Genomic DNA, 12249 nt, shown 5'->3' on the forward strand with positions numbered 1-12249 from the left:
TTGAGTCTGTCTTTTTGTATCGAAACAGGAATTCAGTACAGATCTAATCATGGGGAGCGAGGGTGTCTGTCACGTTGTTCGTGGGCTCGGATAAAGCCACATCTCTTCCAAGAGGCGTGGAAACGTATGCAGTTATTGATCTGGGGATTATTATTTATTCAGCTGCAGTTAATCTCTCAATGAAGCACGCCCATTGTCCAGCGATTGAAGTCTTCATTGTACTTATCGCCATGGCACACCACGCGCAATCACGCGATCTCACTCGCCCATCCTCTGTGGCGGACCCCACCCGCACCGCCACACCCCTGCCAGAATATTCACCACCCAACGCGCATCACCCACAGAAAAACCCCAACCGCAGCACCAACCACCCTTCGCAAAGCCCGAAAACGAAACAAACCCGCCCACCCACCGAATCAGCGGCCGTCCTCCCCCTTCCCTCCTCCACCTCCACACACGAACGCGTTGCGAAGAAAGCACCAAAGGAAGGAACGAAGGCAAAGAACATAACCCCCTCCCCCCCACGCGTCATGGTCACTGTGCGAAACCCGACGCCAAAGCTCAGCGATGAGCTCTTCCGCGCCATGCAGACCGTCCTGGACGCCCTCTTCAACCAGCGGGACCCTGCAGAGTTCGTATTACCATTCACCCCTTCCACCACCCCCTCACTCTTCCTCTGGCGCGATCGATTGAGCGAGAGGTCGTGACGGCTGAACTGACAATTGGGTTGGGTGTGGTTTAGTAGCGAGCGCGATCTCTCGGAGGCGTTCCACGATCTGCTGCCGAAGCGGCAGTTTGTGGATTATTATAAGCTCATAAAGCACCCCCAGGCGCTGAACCCGGTGCAGCTGAATGTCAAGAGGAAGACGTACACGGTGTTTGCCGACTTTGTGAAGGATTGCGCGCAGGTGTGTGGGCGGATTTTTATTTTTCCTTGAACTATTCTCCCCGACCCGACCTTACCCCTCGGAAATACCTCCTGGGAGAAGGGGGTGACTGATACGAACTGGGTGTGGTAGATATTTCATAATGCAAAATTATATAATCGACATGATAGTGTGATATATGAGGACGCAGAGATTCTAGAAGTATGCCCCCCCCCCCTCCCCTCCCCGCACACCCCCGCGCGCCCACTAACCCCACCCCCCCGACACTAGGGCACCCTCAGCACCGAACTCGGCAAGCTCCGCGAGGCCGGCGTGATCCAGCAAGCCGACAGCGAATTACCGGACCTTGGACCGCTACCGCCCCCCTCTCCCAGTGGCTCACAGGGCTCCCCAGACCCCGAAGAAGACTCGGCCGCAGAGGACGAGGAGGAAGACGAAGAGGACGACGCCCAGGAAGAGGAGGAAGACGATGGCAAGAAGCGCCGTAGCTCCACCAGGAGGCGGACGGGGAAGAATGTCAAGGATGACGACGGCGAGGGCGGAAATGAGAGCGTGAGGAAGGATATGAACGATCCGAGGCGCAAGAGGGGTAGGCCGCCGAGGGTGGATACGCCAATGGAGGTCAGGGTTAAGAATGTGCTGAAGGCGCTGAGGAAGTTGAAGGATGAGGCGTGAGTTTGGTGTTGGAGACCCCCGGGTGGAGGGTGTGTGCTGATGGGTAGTCACAGGTCCGGGAATCTTCGAATTAACGCCTTTGAGAAGCTCCCCGAGAAGAAGGAATTTCCGGAATACTTCCAGGAGATCAAGAACCCCATCGCGCTGGACCTGATCCGCAAGAATGTCAAGCGCCGCGAATACAAGACGTTCGACCAATTCATTGCCGACATGGAGCTGATGTTTGAGAATGCCAAAGCGTTCAATGAGGACGATTCACAGCTCTACCAGGACGCCGTCATGCTGCAGGAAGAGATGCGCAAAGCCGCCGAGATTGAAAAGGCGCGCAAGGACGAGGACATCACTGGCGGTGACGAGGGTGCCGGCGGTGGCGGCAAACAATTGCGTCTCCCGCTCGACCACATCCCGCACAAGGGCGAGAACTACCGTGTCGGCGACTGGATCCACATCATCAATCCCAACGACCCAAACAAACCCACTGTAGGCCAAATCTTCCGCACATGGAAGGACCACGACGGGCAGATCTGGATCAACGCGTGCTGGTACTACCGGCCGGAGCAGACCGTGCACTGGGAGAACAAGAAGTTCTATCCCGACGAGGTTGTCAAGACAGGGCAGTACCGCGATCACCACATTGACGAGGTGCTCGGAAAGTGCTTTGTCATGTTCTTTACCCGCTACTCGCGCGGACGGCCAAAGGGCATTGATCCGAAGCGCACACCGATCTATGTGTGCGAGAGCAGGTACAACGAGGTGGAGAAGCACTTCAACAAGATCAAGACGTGGAAGAGTTGCATCCCGGACGAGGTGCGGGGCCAGGACTACGATCTCGATAGCTTTGAGAAGCAACAGGTGCTTAAGAAGATGCCGAGTCCCATCCTGCATATGCTGCCAGCGGACGCGAAGGAAGACGACCCGTTACCGGAGGCGAAGATGGGCGTGGAGAATGCGCCGCCAATTATCGGTGCAGTGTTTAGAAGGGCACGGAGAGAGAATGTGAGTTTTTCTTTTCTTTTATTTCTTATTTTCACATCTACATAATCTATACTGGCGCCTATATATTGCATTGTGGCGGACGGGATGTCAGTGATGTCTGGATGGATGGTTGCCCAACAGTTTGCTTGCTGCTGCATGAGCTTTTTGCCTCGCTGCCTGCAATTGGCAGAGCATGCGACGACACTCGCTGTCACCACAACAAGCAAACACCGCAACACCCAACATCCATCCATCGTCCTACCCACACACACACAAATATATACACACTCCCCCCCCCCCCACTCTCTCTCTCTTTCTCGTACACTCACTAACAGCAAACAGGACTCCCCCCCACCAGAGCCCACCCCGCCTCCCCCAGCACCTATGCCCACCCCCGCCCCCGCCTCGGAGCGCCCCGCCCGCGTCATAAACCCCGACTACCACGAGACAATGTCAATGACCCAAATGTACAAGCAAGCGCATCTCGCCGCCTCCGTGACCACCCCCGCCGCCGCGGCCTCTCCCGCCCCCCAGCACCAACAGCCTCACGCCCGCTCTCCAATGACCCCCTACGCATCCCACCACTACACCCCCACGCGCCAACACTCTTCCCAAGGCTACCCCTCTGCGCCGCCCCCGCAGCACCAGAACGCGGCCGCGGCAGCCTCTCAGGCGCTCCCGCAGAAACAGTATAACCCCCCTGCGCCCCCGACTACGTTCACGCTCCCCGACAGCGTTACACATAATATTCCTGAAGAGACGGCAGCGCAGTTCTTGCGTGATGGCGAGGGGAAGTTGTTGTGGTTTACGGTGCCGCCATTGGATGCGGTGGAGGGCGCGGGCGCGGGATTGGGCCATTCAGTGGCGTGGTTGGCGAGGAGGAAAGAGATTGAGGAGAGGAAGAGACGGTGGGGAGTGGAGAGAGAGGAGAGGGGAAGGAGGGAGAAAGTGAGGATTGTGGAGGAGAGGGAGAGGCAGAAGGATGTGGCGAAGGAGGTGTTGGTGAGGGCGTTAGATGTCTGGAAGGGACAGATGAGGGCGTCTGTGGGGAAATAGGGTTGTAGTTGTAGTTGGTAGTGTTTCTTTTTCTTTTTCTTTTAGTATTATAAGCAGTATACTATTTCTGTTTTCTTTGGTTTTTCTCTTTCTGTTTTTCTCATAAGCCTTTTTGATTCGCATCATTCGGTGATGATTTTTGAGTGCTTTCTTTTTTACTTCTTTTCTTGGACGAAGGTTATAAAGAAGACGGTGTTGTACTATTAAATAAATGTGCACAGAGCAAGAGAGCGAGAGGACGGTTTTTTTCTTTCCCTGTCTTTTTCGTTTCTCTCTCTCTCTCTTTATTATTACTACTCCTTTATTATGAGGATAATTATTACTACTATATATGAGGATGAATACTACTTTCTTATGAGGATAATTACCATTACTACTTCGTTATGAGGATAATTATTTAACTTCCTAGCTAGTTTGGCAAGGTAGCGCGGGCTTGGCGTTTAGTTTCCTACTATTAAACGCTTGTTGCGGTTAGACCGTGCTACCCTACCCTCCTTACCAACCTACTATTACTACCAACCCAGCCAGCCAGCCACGGTATAGGTGTTATAATACGTTTCAACGATTACGTGGTCGTAACCAATTGAGGATATGCGTTATATAGTCTCGAGAGCTGTAAACTAAGTTCAGCTGCGACAACCCGTTAACCACTCTCTCATTCTCATCCAATCATCCAATTACCCGAGTAACAGAACAAAAGAGCAATAGAGCAAAAGAGCTAGAGAAATCTTCTTCTTGAGACCAATATATACAGATGTCAGTCTGAAAGCGGATGGTGGTGGTGGTGGTGATGATAATAAAAATAGCCCCAGTTCAATCATTTTCACCGCTGATCCACTTTCAGCCATCCCCCAAAACACCGAAACACGCGGCGTAGGAGTATGTAGGTACCGTCTACGTACATGGAGCCGTGACATCTGCATACCGCTGGGTGGGTGGGGTGGTGGGTGTGACTGGATTTGGGTGCTGGAATGTGAAAACCACATTCCGCCCCATGGCTTTCTTGGTTGGTGGTGGATATTAACCCAACCACTTTGTTTGTCATGAGAAGGGTCCCAGCCTCGGTGTTTGCGCCATTCGTATTGTTGGGTGGTGCATAATGGGTGCTCTCCCTCTTTGTTGGTGTTTTTTGGTTCTTCACGCTGATATCTTTGCTACTACAGATACTACTGATCCTACTGCTACTACTGGTACCGCTGCCGCTGCTGCTGCTGTATTATCGTGCAGCTGCTAACCATCAGAGATATCTCACGATGCGGCATTACTACTTCTTCAGTATACTCCTCTTATCAATACCTACCGCCTCAGGGTCACAACCACCCCACCAAGCAACAGCGCTGCTAACTCCCGATCTCTCAACTCTCTACCTCTTCATACCTCCCTCGCCCTCATCCCAAAGCTTTCGCTTCCTCTCCCTACCGCTGAACAACACATACTCCACCTCAAACTTCACCCACTCGTTCACTGAGCTTTCCTCCCCACCACTCCCACCTTCCTCCTCCTCCTCTGACGCCAATGCCATTTCGATAGCGCCAATACTATTCCCAACAGGCCAGCTTGCAGTCTTAACAGGCAGCTGCGACACCGATATCACAATCCACGAATACAGCTCCCACAGCAACACATGGAACCCTCGGTCCATTGCACCGCCGTCAGGCCGTGGGGAACGAAGACCGCTGAGATATCATGCCAGGGCGTTTGCGTATGGCGTTAGCAGCACGACGTCGAGTGTGGCACCGAGTGAGACGTTCATGACGGGGCAGGGCGAGGCCGGGATGCGCGAGTTTGAGCAGGGCGTAGTGATTACTACGTCGACCGTGAATACGGCGTATGTGTTTGGCGGCGTGTGTCCTGCTGCCGGAGGCGGAGTGGAATATTCAGCGGGGATGATGGAGGCGGGATGGCCATTGGCAAGGGCGCAGTCGTATGTGCCGGGTGAACGAAAAGGCAAGGAAAAGGGGAAGGGATCCTCACCGCCGCCGGCACCGGCGGTGCAGGATGGTGAGGCGGTAGCGGCGGCGGGGACGGATACGGTGGTGCTGGCAGAGTATGATGGCCGGAGTAACCGCGAGTGGCCGATAGCTGAAGCAGGCTTCTCGCTCACGACGATACCGACAAGAGAGGGCGGTGGCGGCGGCGCAGGGAGTGTGGTGATGGTGGGCGGATATACGGCGGGTGCGTTTGTGGATATGAGGCAGGTGGCGGTTTACTCCGCACCCGACGGGCGGTGGCGGTTTGCAGATGTTGGGCTGCCGGCAGCGTCACCGCCGAGACTGCGGTCGAGTGAGACGCGGGTGCTGGCCACTGGCTCCGGGTCCGTGGGCGTTGGAGAGACGACAAAGACGGATCCGTCGGCGAGGGTAGCGGCTGTTGTGCAGCGGCGAAACGACGATACACGCCGGATTGACCCACGGTCGGGACACAGTGCGGTGGCAACGCGGGACGGGAAGCGGATCGTTGTGTATGGGGGGTGGGTGGGCGACGCCAATACGCCCGCCGAGCCGCGGCTGGTGATCCTCGAGATGACGGGCGAGGCGGGCAGGGACGAGTGGCGGTGGGACATCCCGTTCATCCACCCGGGCGAGCTGGGCCCGCCGACGGACGGGGAGGCAGAGGGCTTGAGTGGGCATGCGGCGGTGATGCTGGAGGGAGATGTCATGATGATCACCAGCGGGTATCGCATCTCGCCGTTTGTGAATGCGTCGGTGGTTAACACAAAGAGCTACTTTTTCAACGTCACCTCAGGAATGTGGGCAGGCACGTATAAGCCCGCGGGAATCCTTGCGGCGGAAGAGGAAGAGGCGGCGGGGAGAAAATCGGAGCATAAGAGGACCACGGGGATTGTGCTTGGAGTTGTGTTTGGTGTTGCGGGACTTGCGGCGGCGATCATTGGCTATCATTGGTACTTCCGAAAGGGCCGGAGAACCGAGCGCGACGCTGAAGGAGCAGGCCCACTGGAGAGAGAACGATGGGGGTCCTTTGGGTTCTACGGCGGACCGTCTGCGAGTGAAGAGAGACTGGGATCCTTCAACTGCTACGGGACAGAGAAGCCCTCAATGATGGCCGGCAGCACAGAACGACTCGGACTAGGTTCGATATACGGCTCCCGAAGACCGTCCATGAGCCAGGAAAGACTCGGAATTTACGGATCCCACAGAGCATCACTAAGCCAAGAGCGAGTCGGCATCGTCGAAACCCGCAGCCATTCCTACCGCGTCCTCGGTGAAGAAACGGCAGTATCAGAACCTCGGCCCGCCTCTCCTCCCGCCTCCGCCTCTCGCCCCCCTCTCCTCCGAAAAACACCCTACCTCACAACTGCAACTACTACTGCAGTCCCCGGCGTCCGTGTGCCCCCAAAGGCACTCCTGAAAACCAACCCTGCCCGCGTCTCCACAATCTTTGAAGCAGAAGAAAACGCATTCGACCCCAACCGGGGCTCTCGCGGCAGCTCCTGCGCCGCTACAACAGGCTCCGACGACGATCACCACCTGGCGAACCTACAAAGCCTATACACCCGCTCCCTGGCATTCGCGGAGAAGATGGCGGCCCAGGAAATTATATATGAGCAGTCACGCTCACGATCACGCTCTACGACGCTGAGTGGCGAGTGGAGCGACCAGACCGCGTCGCTACCGAGAATCCCGCCGAGAGCGGCACTCAGCTCGGAGAGTCTGAGCTTGGTGCCGACGGCGCCCGTCAGGATCCCGTATAACCGCTCGTTCCCGCCGTCCACGGCGAGGGTTGAGCCAGTGGTGCCGAGGCCGAGGGTGAAGACGTTGTTGACGCCAGCACGGTTCTTTCCGGAGCAGGTTGCGAAGCGGCGAGTTGTGTCATTGGCAGCAAAAGCTGCTGGCGAGCTCGAGCAAGAGAAGGAGAAGCAGCCGCCAAGGCGATGGGCAAGCATATCTGCATTGCGCAGCGCACTACCGGATATATTACCGACGAGCCCGATCTCGCTATGGGAGACGACGGGGAGCAGCAGCCGGTTTTCGCGGAATGCGTCGTCGTCGGCGTCGGCGGGGACGATGGGGACGATGGGGAGTGCGGGGGACGTGGTGGAGATGCCGAGTAATATGGGGTTGGATTCGGCGCTGGGGGTAGGGATGGGGATGGGGTTCTCGAGTTTGGGGGATGACTGGGATTTGGAGCTGGAGGCGGCGATCGAGAAGAGGGTGGTGCAGGTGCTGTTTACGGCGCCGAAGGGCGCGTTGAGGGTTGTGAATCTGGATGAGAGGGTGGTGGCGCCGAGCGTGGATGAGGATGAGGTGGAGGAGAAGGTAAAGGAGGTCGAGGAGGTGGTGGAGGTGAAGATGGAGGTGGAGGTGGAGAAGGTGGAGGATTTTGCGGCGGGGGGGAAGGTCGAGTTGAAGATTGTGATTCCGGCGGTGGAGGAGAAGGTGTTTGAGAGTAGCTCGGCGCCGGAGGATGTGATTGAGGTGGTGCCGGAGAGTATTGGTGAGGGCATCTTGGAGATGATATGCCAGTGAGGGTCTCCCCTCTGTTCTCTTTCTTTTGTTTCTGGACTTGCCTTTTCTTTTCTTGTAGATATTTTTGATGGTGTGTGGTTTGTTGTGGGGCGCAATGGGTGTAGGATTTCATTGTAATTTCTTCTTTTTCTTGAGTGACTTGTATAAGTAGCTTATTCTTAGTTAATGATAAGTTATCAATATCACATCTTCGTATCGTGTTGTGTGTTTGTGGTATTGATTAGAAATTTATGCTCATTATATAACAGGGCCACGGACACAATATTAGCCATAACATCGTAGCAAAAAAAAAAAAAAAAGGAAAAAAGAGGAAGCTAAAATTAACATTACTAAAAAAGCGCCAAGGTCAATGATCACCCACGCCCGAGTGATCCCCCATGACCACCCCAACCCTATCCCATCCTAACCCCCCACCATATTATCATACAACGCCTCCCTTCTCGCCTCCAACCCCGCCAACTCCCTCTCCACCCTCTCCACCTCCACCCTCGCCAAATCCCTCTCCGGCGGCAGCCCCTGGAACCCCTTCACCCTCGCCTCCAAATCCAGCACCCGCTCCTTCAGCGCCAGCACCTCCCTCTCCTTCTCAATCAGCTCCTCCACCGTCACCCCTGCCCTCTCCCCTTCATCCCGAAGGCGCTCCCGATAGTCATCAACCTTCCCCGCCAGGTGCCTGGTCGCACGCCCCCACTCGCCCACCTGCCCCGCTAGCTCGGCTGGCACGACATACTCGCCGCCGTGCGCCAGGCGCGCGATGGCGCCGTTGAGCGTCGCTAGGTCGGTTTCGAGACGGCTGTGCAGCGCGCGCAGGTGCAGGGATTGCTGTGAGAGTGCGTGTTCGTGCTTGCTGAGCGTTATCAGGCGGGTTGCTAGCCTACCACCCGCTCCTGTTAGCTCTCTAGCTCGGGGAGGGAGAGTATGGGGGGGGGGGGGGGGGTAGTACTCAGTCCTCTCCACCCTCTCCGCGCCCACAGCCACCGCCAGCAGCGCCAGCGAATTCAGCGCGCGCACGCCCTCGGCCGTAAGATGCTCCTCGACGGCGGCGAGCACGTTCTCGCTCTCGCCTGCGGAATCGGCATCGCGTTTCTGTAGCGCCTCGAGGGTGTGCTCCTTGACCTTCTTTGCGAGGGCGCGTTCGTCGTCGGCGGCCTCGTTGGCGGCCGCCAGCGCGAGCAGAGCCTTGAGCGTGTCGGGGGTGCGCTCGAAGGGCGGGACGGGGCGCGGGTGGTAGCGTGTGCGCAGCCATTGGTCGGCGTAGGTCCAGTCTTTTGAGGATTGGGAGTGGCGCGTGGCGGTGGGGGAGAAGATTTTGGCGGGGGACCAGATGTCGCGGTAGTCGGCCATGGTGGGTGTGTGTGCTGTGGTGTGGAGGGAGTGTGGCGGGTGATAAGATGGTGGTGGTGGTTGTGGATTAGATTAGATGGAAGTGATAAGATGCGATTAGATGTGCCTCCGAGATTAGATGCCATCTTATCGGGCCTGGGTAAGTTTGTTAAAGGCCACCTGGAACAAACGGAGCTCTTTCTCCTTGCTGCGGCTTTTATATAACGGGCCACCTTTCACTTCTCCGCATTTCACCCACTTTTCTGCTTCTTTGCTCTTCTGCTTCCCCCCCATCTTTCTGCAGGCGTCCTAAGAAGGAGGCAGGCCAGTCCCGTCCAGTCACTCTTTGTGCTCGAGCTACTACTGCATACATACCTCATAACTGGAATTGCTTCTTCTCTGTCCGTCTCGTACACTGCTAGATAATACAGCTTACCTCTCGAGCAGTCCATCTGCAATCTATCGGTCTATCTATCTATCCGTGTTCGTTCCTGCATAAGTACATATAACCTAGCCTATTTACTACTACTGCTATTACCGCCACACCACAAGTAACCCACTCACCGACCACCCACCCACCAACACCCTCGCCTCCCACCGCCGCAATGATAATCCGACTCCACGGGCTCGCCCTCCTGGGCGCCCTCCTCAGCCTCTCCCTCGCCAGCGACACCCCCGACCCCTCCCTCCCCGTCTCGTCGCTCCTCGCCTCCGCCAACGCCCTGCTCGCCCAGGGCGACATGCACGGCGCGCTCGACCACTTCGAGGCCGCCATCAAGAAGGACCCCAGCAACTACCTGACCATCTTCAAGCGCGGCGCCACCTACCTCTCGCTCGGCAAGGCGTCGCAGGCCAGCGCCGACTTTGACGCCGTGCTCGCGCTCAAGCCGGACTTTGAGGGCGCGCTGCTGCAGCGCGCAAAGATAAAGGCGCGCGCGGGCGACTGGGCGGCCGCCAGGAAGGATTATAGGAAGGCGGGGAAGACGGACGAGATCGCGGAGGTGGATGCGGCGGAGGAGGCGCTGGCCAGGGCGTATGCGGCGGAGGGGAAGGGTGAGTGGGAGGAGTGTGTGACGAACGCGGGGTCGGCGGTGGTGGTGGCGAGTGGGATGGCGAGTGTGAGAGCGCTCAGGGCGAGGTGTAGGCTGGAGAGAGGGGAGGTGCATGAAGCTGTTGGTGACCTGACGTAAGTGCTCTCTTTCAGAGGCGACATTGGTTATAGGGGAATTGGAGCTGACTGGCTTTTCTTGTAGGCATCTTGCACAGCTCAATCCTGGCGATACCAAACCGCACCTCCAGATCTCATCGCTCCTATACTTCACTGTCAATGATTTCGACCGCTCCGTCGCACAGCTCCGGAAATGCCTGCACTCCGACCCCGACTCCAAGCCCTGCAGCAAGGCCTTCCGCCGCATAAAGTCCCTCAACAAGTCCCTCGCCTCCATCGAAGCCCTCCGCGCAAAACGCCAACACAACTCCGCCGTCAAGCTCCTCGTCGGCACCCCCGACGACATCGGCCTCATCGCCGAAATCAAGGAGGAGCTCGCAGAGCTCAAGGAAAAGGCCTACATCAACGACAAATGCCCCAACGAGCTCCTCGCCAAGCTCTACGACATCGCCTGCGACTCATACACGGAAATGAACTCGGTCAAGAAGGGCAAGCCCTACTGCGACGAAGCGCTGCGCCTAAACCCATCCTCCATCCCCGGTATCCTCGCCAAGGCCAACCGCCTCCTTGAAGAGGAGCTCTTCGAAGAAGCTATCCGCACGCTCGAGGTCGGGCCCGAGGACGACTCGCGCATCAAGCACAAGCTACAGGAGGCACACACGCTCCTGCGGCGCTCAAAGACAAAGGACTACTACAAGGTCATTGGCGTGTCGCGCGACGCCTCGGACCGCGAGATCAAGAAGGCGTACAGGAAGCTGACGAAGCAGTACCACCCGGATAAGTACCGCGGCGACATGACGGGGGAGGAGGTCGAGAAGAAGATGTCGTCCATCAACGAGGCGTATGAGGTCCTGTCCAACCCGGAGCTGCGGGAGCGCTTCGATAACGGCGATGACCCGAACAGCCAGGAGAGGTCGAACCCGTTTGCCCAGGGCCATCCGTTCATGTACCGTCAAGGCCACGGTGGTGGGTTCCCGGGTGGTGGTAGCCCATTTGGACAGGGATTCCCGGGGGGGAGCGGGGGGTTTAAGTTTCAGTTTTAGGCGTGAATTGTATCATTTCTTGTGCCCTTTTCTCTCTACAGCTCTTTAGTGTGGGAATTGTGTTTTCTTGTCCTTTTCAATCGCGGGAGGAGTCGTGGTAATGTGTTTTTTGCCGATTGTGTTTTGCGACCTATGCGTAGTGACATGTAGTTACACATGCATGTAGTTGGTTACCCAGTATAGTCTTATAAAGCGAGGAGGTGGCTGGTGCTCATCTAGCTGGTGGGTGGTCTGGATCCGCTGCAATCAATTCTTCACTTTGTGCACGTTGGTGATAGTCAACTCAAATCGGTTAATATATTGGTCTTGCCATTGTGGTATACGTATCTACCAGGTTCTAGTTAGCTAGCCATTGTTATGGTGATGGTGGTGCGAGTGGAAAGATATATTACCTTGCTGTAGCTTAAAAAGAGATGAAAGAGCGAAAGAAGCATCGCAAAGGAAAGGACGGAAGAAAGATTGACAATTCACCTGGTTAGACCTAGATAGAGCCACCTTCTCTCCTTCTTACCGTCTTCACAGACTCTCCGCACTTCATCTCCAAACCAGCTCCCACAATCTTCGACATGAGAAGCCATCTCGCCCTTGGCATGGTGCGAGTGATACTCAATGATTAAAGTTACAATATAGACCTA

At 56.4% G+C, this 12249-nt stretch overlaps 4 protein-coding genes across 4 annotated transcripts; 3 read left to right on the plus strand and 1 right to left on the minus strand.

The window, feature by feature from the left end:
* Positions 1–530: 530 nt before the first annotated feature.
* Positions 531–3593, plus strand: H6S33_013024 (uncharacterized protein; the record flags this gene model as incomplete). Its single annotated transcript, XM_044844388.1, has 6 exons — positions 531–631; positions 743–908; positions 1020–1088; positions 1158–1558; positions 1616–2558; positions 2880–3593. 6 exons carry the CDS (start codon positions 531–533, stop codon positions 3591–3593), a joined length of 2394 nt encoding a protein of 797 aa, XP_044694733.1.
* Positions 3594–4846: 1253 nt separating this feature from the next.
* Positions 4847–8080, plus strand: H6S33_013025 (uncharacterized protein; the record flags this gene model as incomplete). Its single annotated transcript, XM_044844389.1, has 2 exons — positions 4847–7879; positions 7952–8080. 2 exons carry the CDS (start codon positions 4847–4849, stop codon positions 8078–8080), a joined length of 3162 nt encoding a protein of 1053 aa, XP_044694734.1.
* A 402-nt stretch (positions 8081–8482) lies between these two features.
* Positions 8483–9424, minus strand: H6S33_013026 (uncharacterized protein; the record flags this gene model as incomplete). The annotated part of the gene is made up of 2 exons (XM_044844390.1): positions 8483–8954; positions 9024–9424. The coding sequence occupies 2 exons, from the start codon at positions 9422–9424 to the stop codon at positions 8483–8485; spliced, it is 873 nt and encodes a 290-aa protein (XP_044694735.1).
* A 584-nt stretch (positions 9425–10008) lies between these two features.
* Positions 10009–11614, plus strand: H6S33_013027 (uncharacterized protein; the record flags this gene model as incomplete). The annotated part of the gene is made up of 2 exons (XM_044844391.1): positions 10009–10589; positions 10657–11614. The coding sequence occupies 2 exons, from the start codon at positions 10009–10011 to the stop codon at positions 11612–11614; spliced, it is 1539 nt and encodes a 512-aa protein (XP_044694736.1).
* Between the last annotated feature and the right edge of the window lie 635 nt (positions 11615–12249).

This window comes from Morchella sextelata, assembly GCF_020137385.1.
Source record: "Morchella sextelata strain SCLS chromosome Unknown scls_9, whole genome shotgun sequence".
In the NCBI taxonomy this organism is placed as follows: domain Eukaryota; kingdom Fungi; phylum Ascomycota; class Pezizomycetes; order Pezizales; family Morchellaceae; genus Morchella; species Morchella sextelata.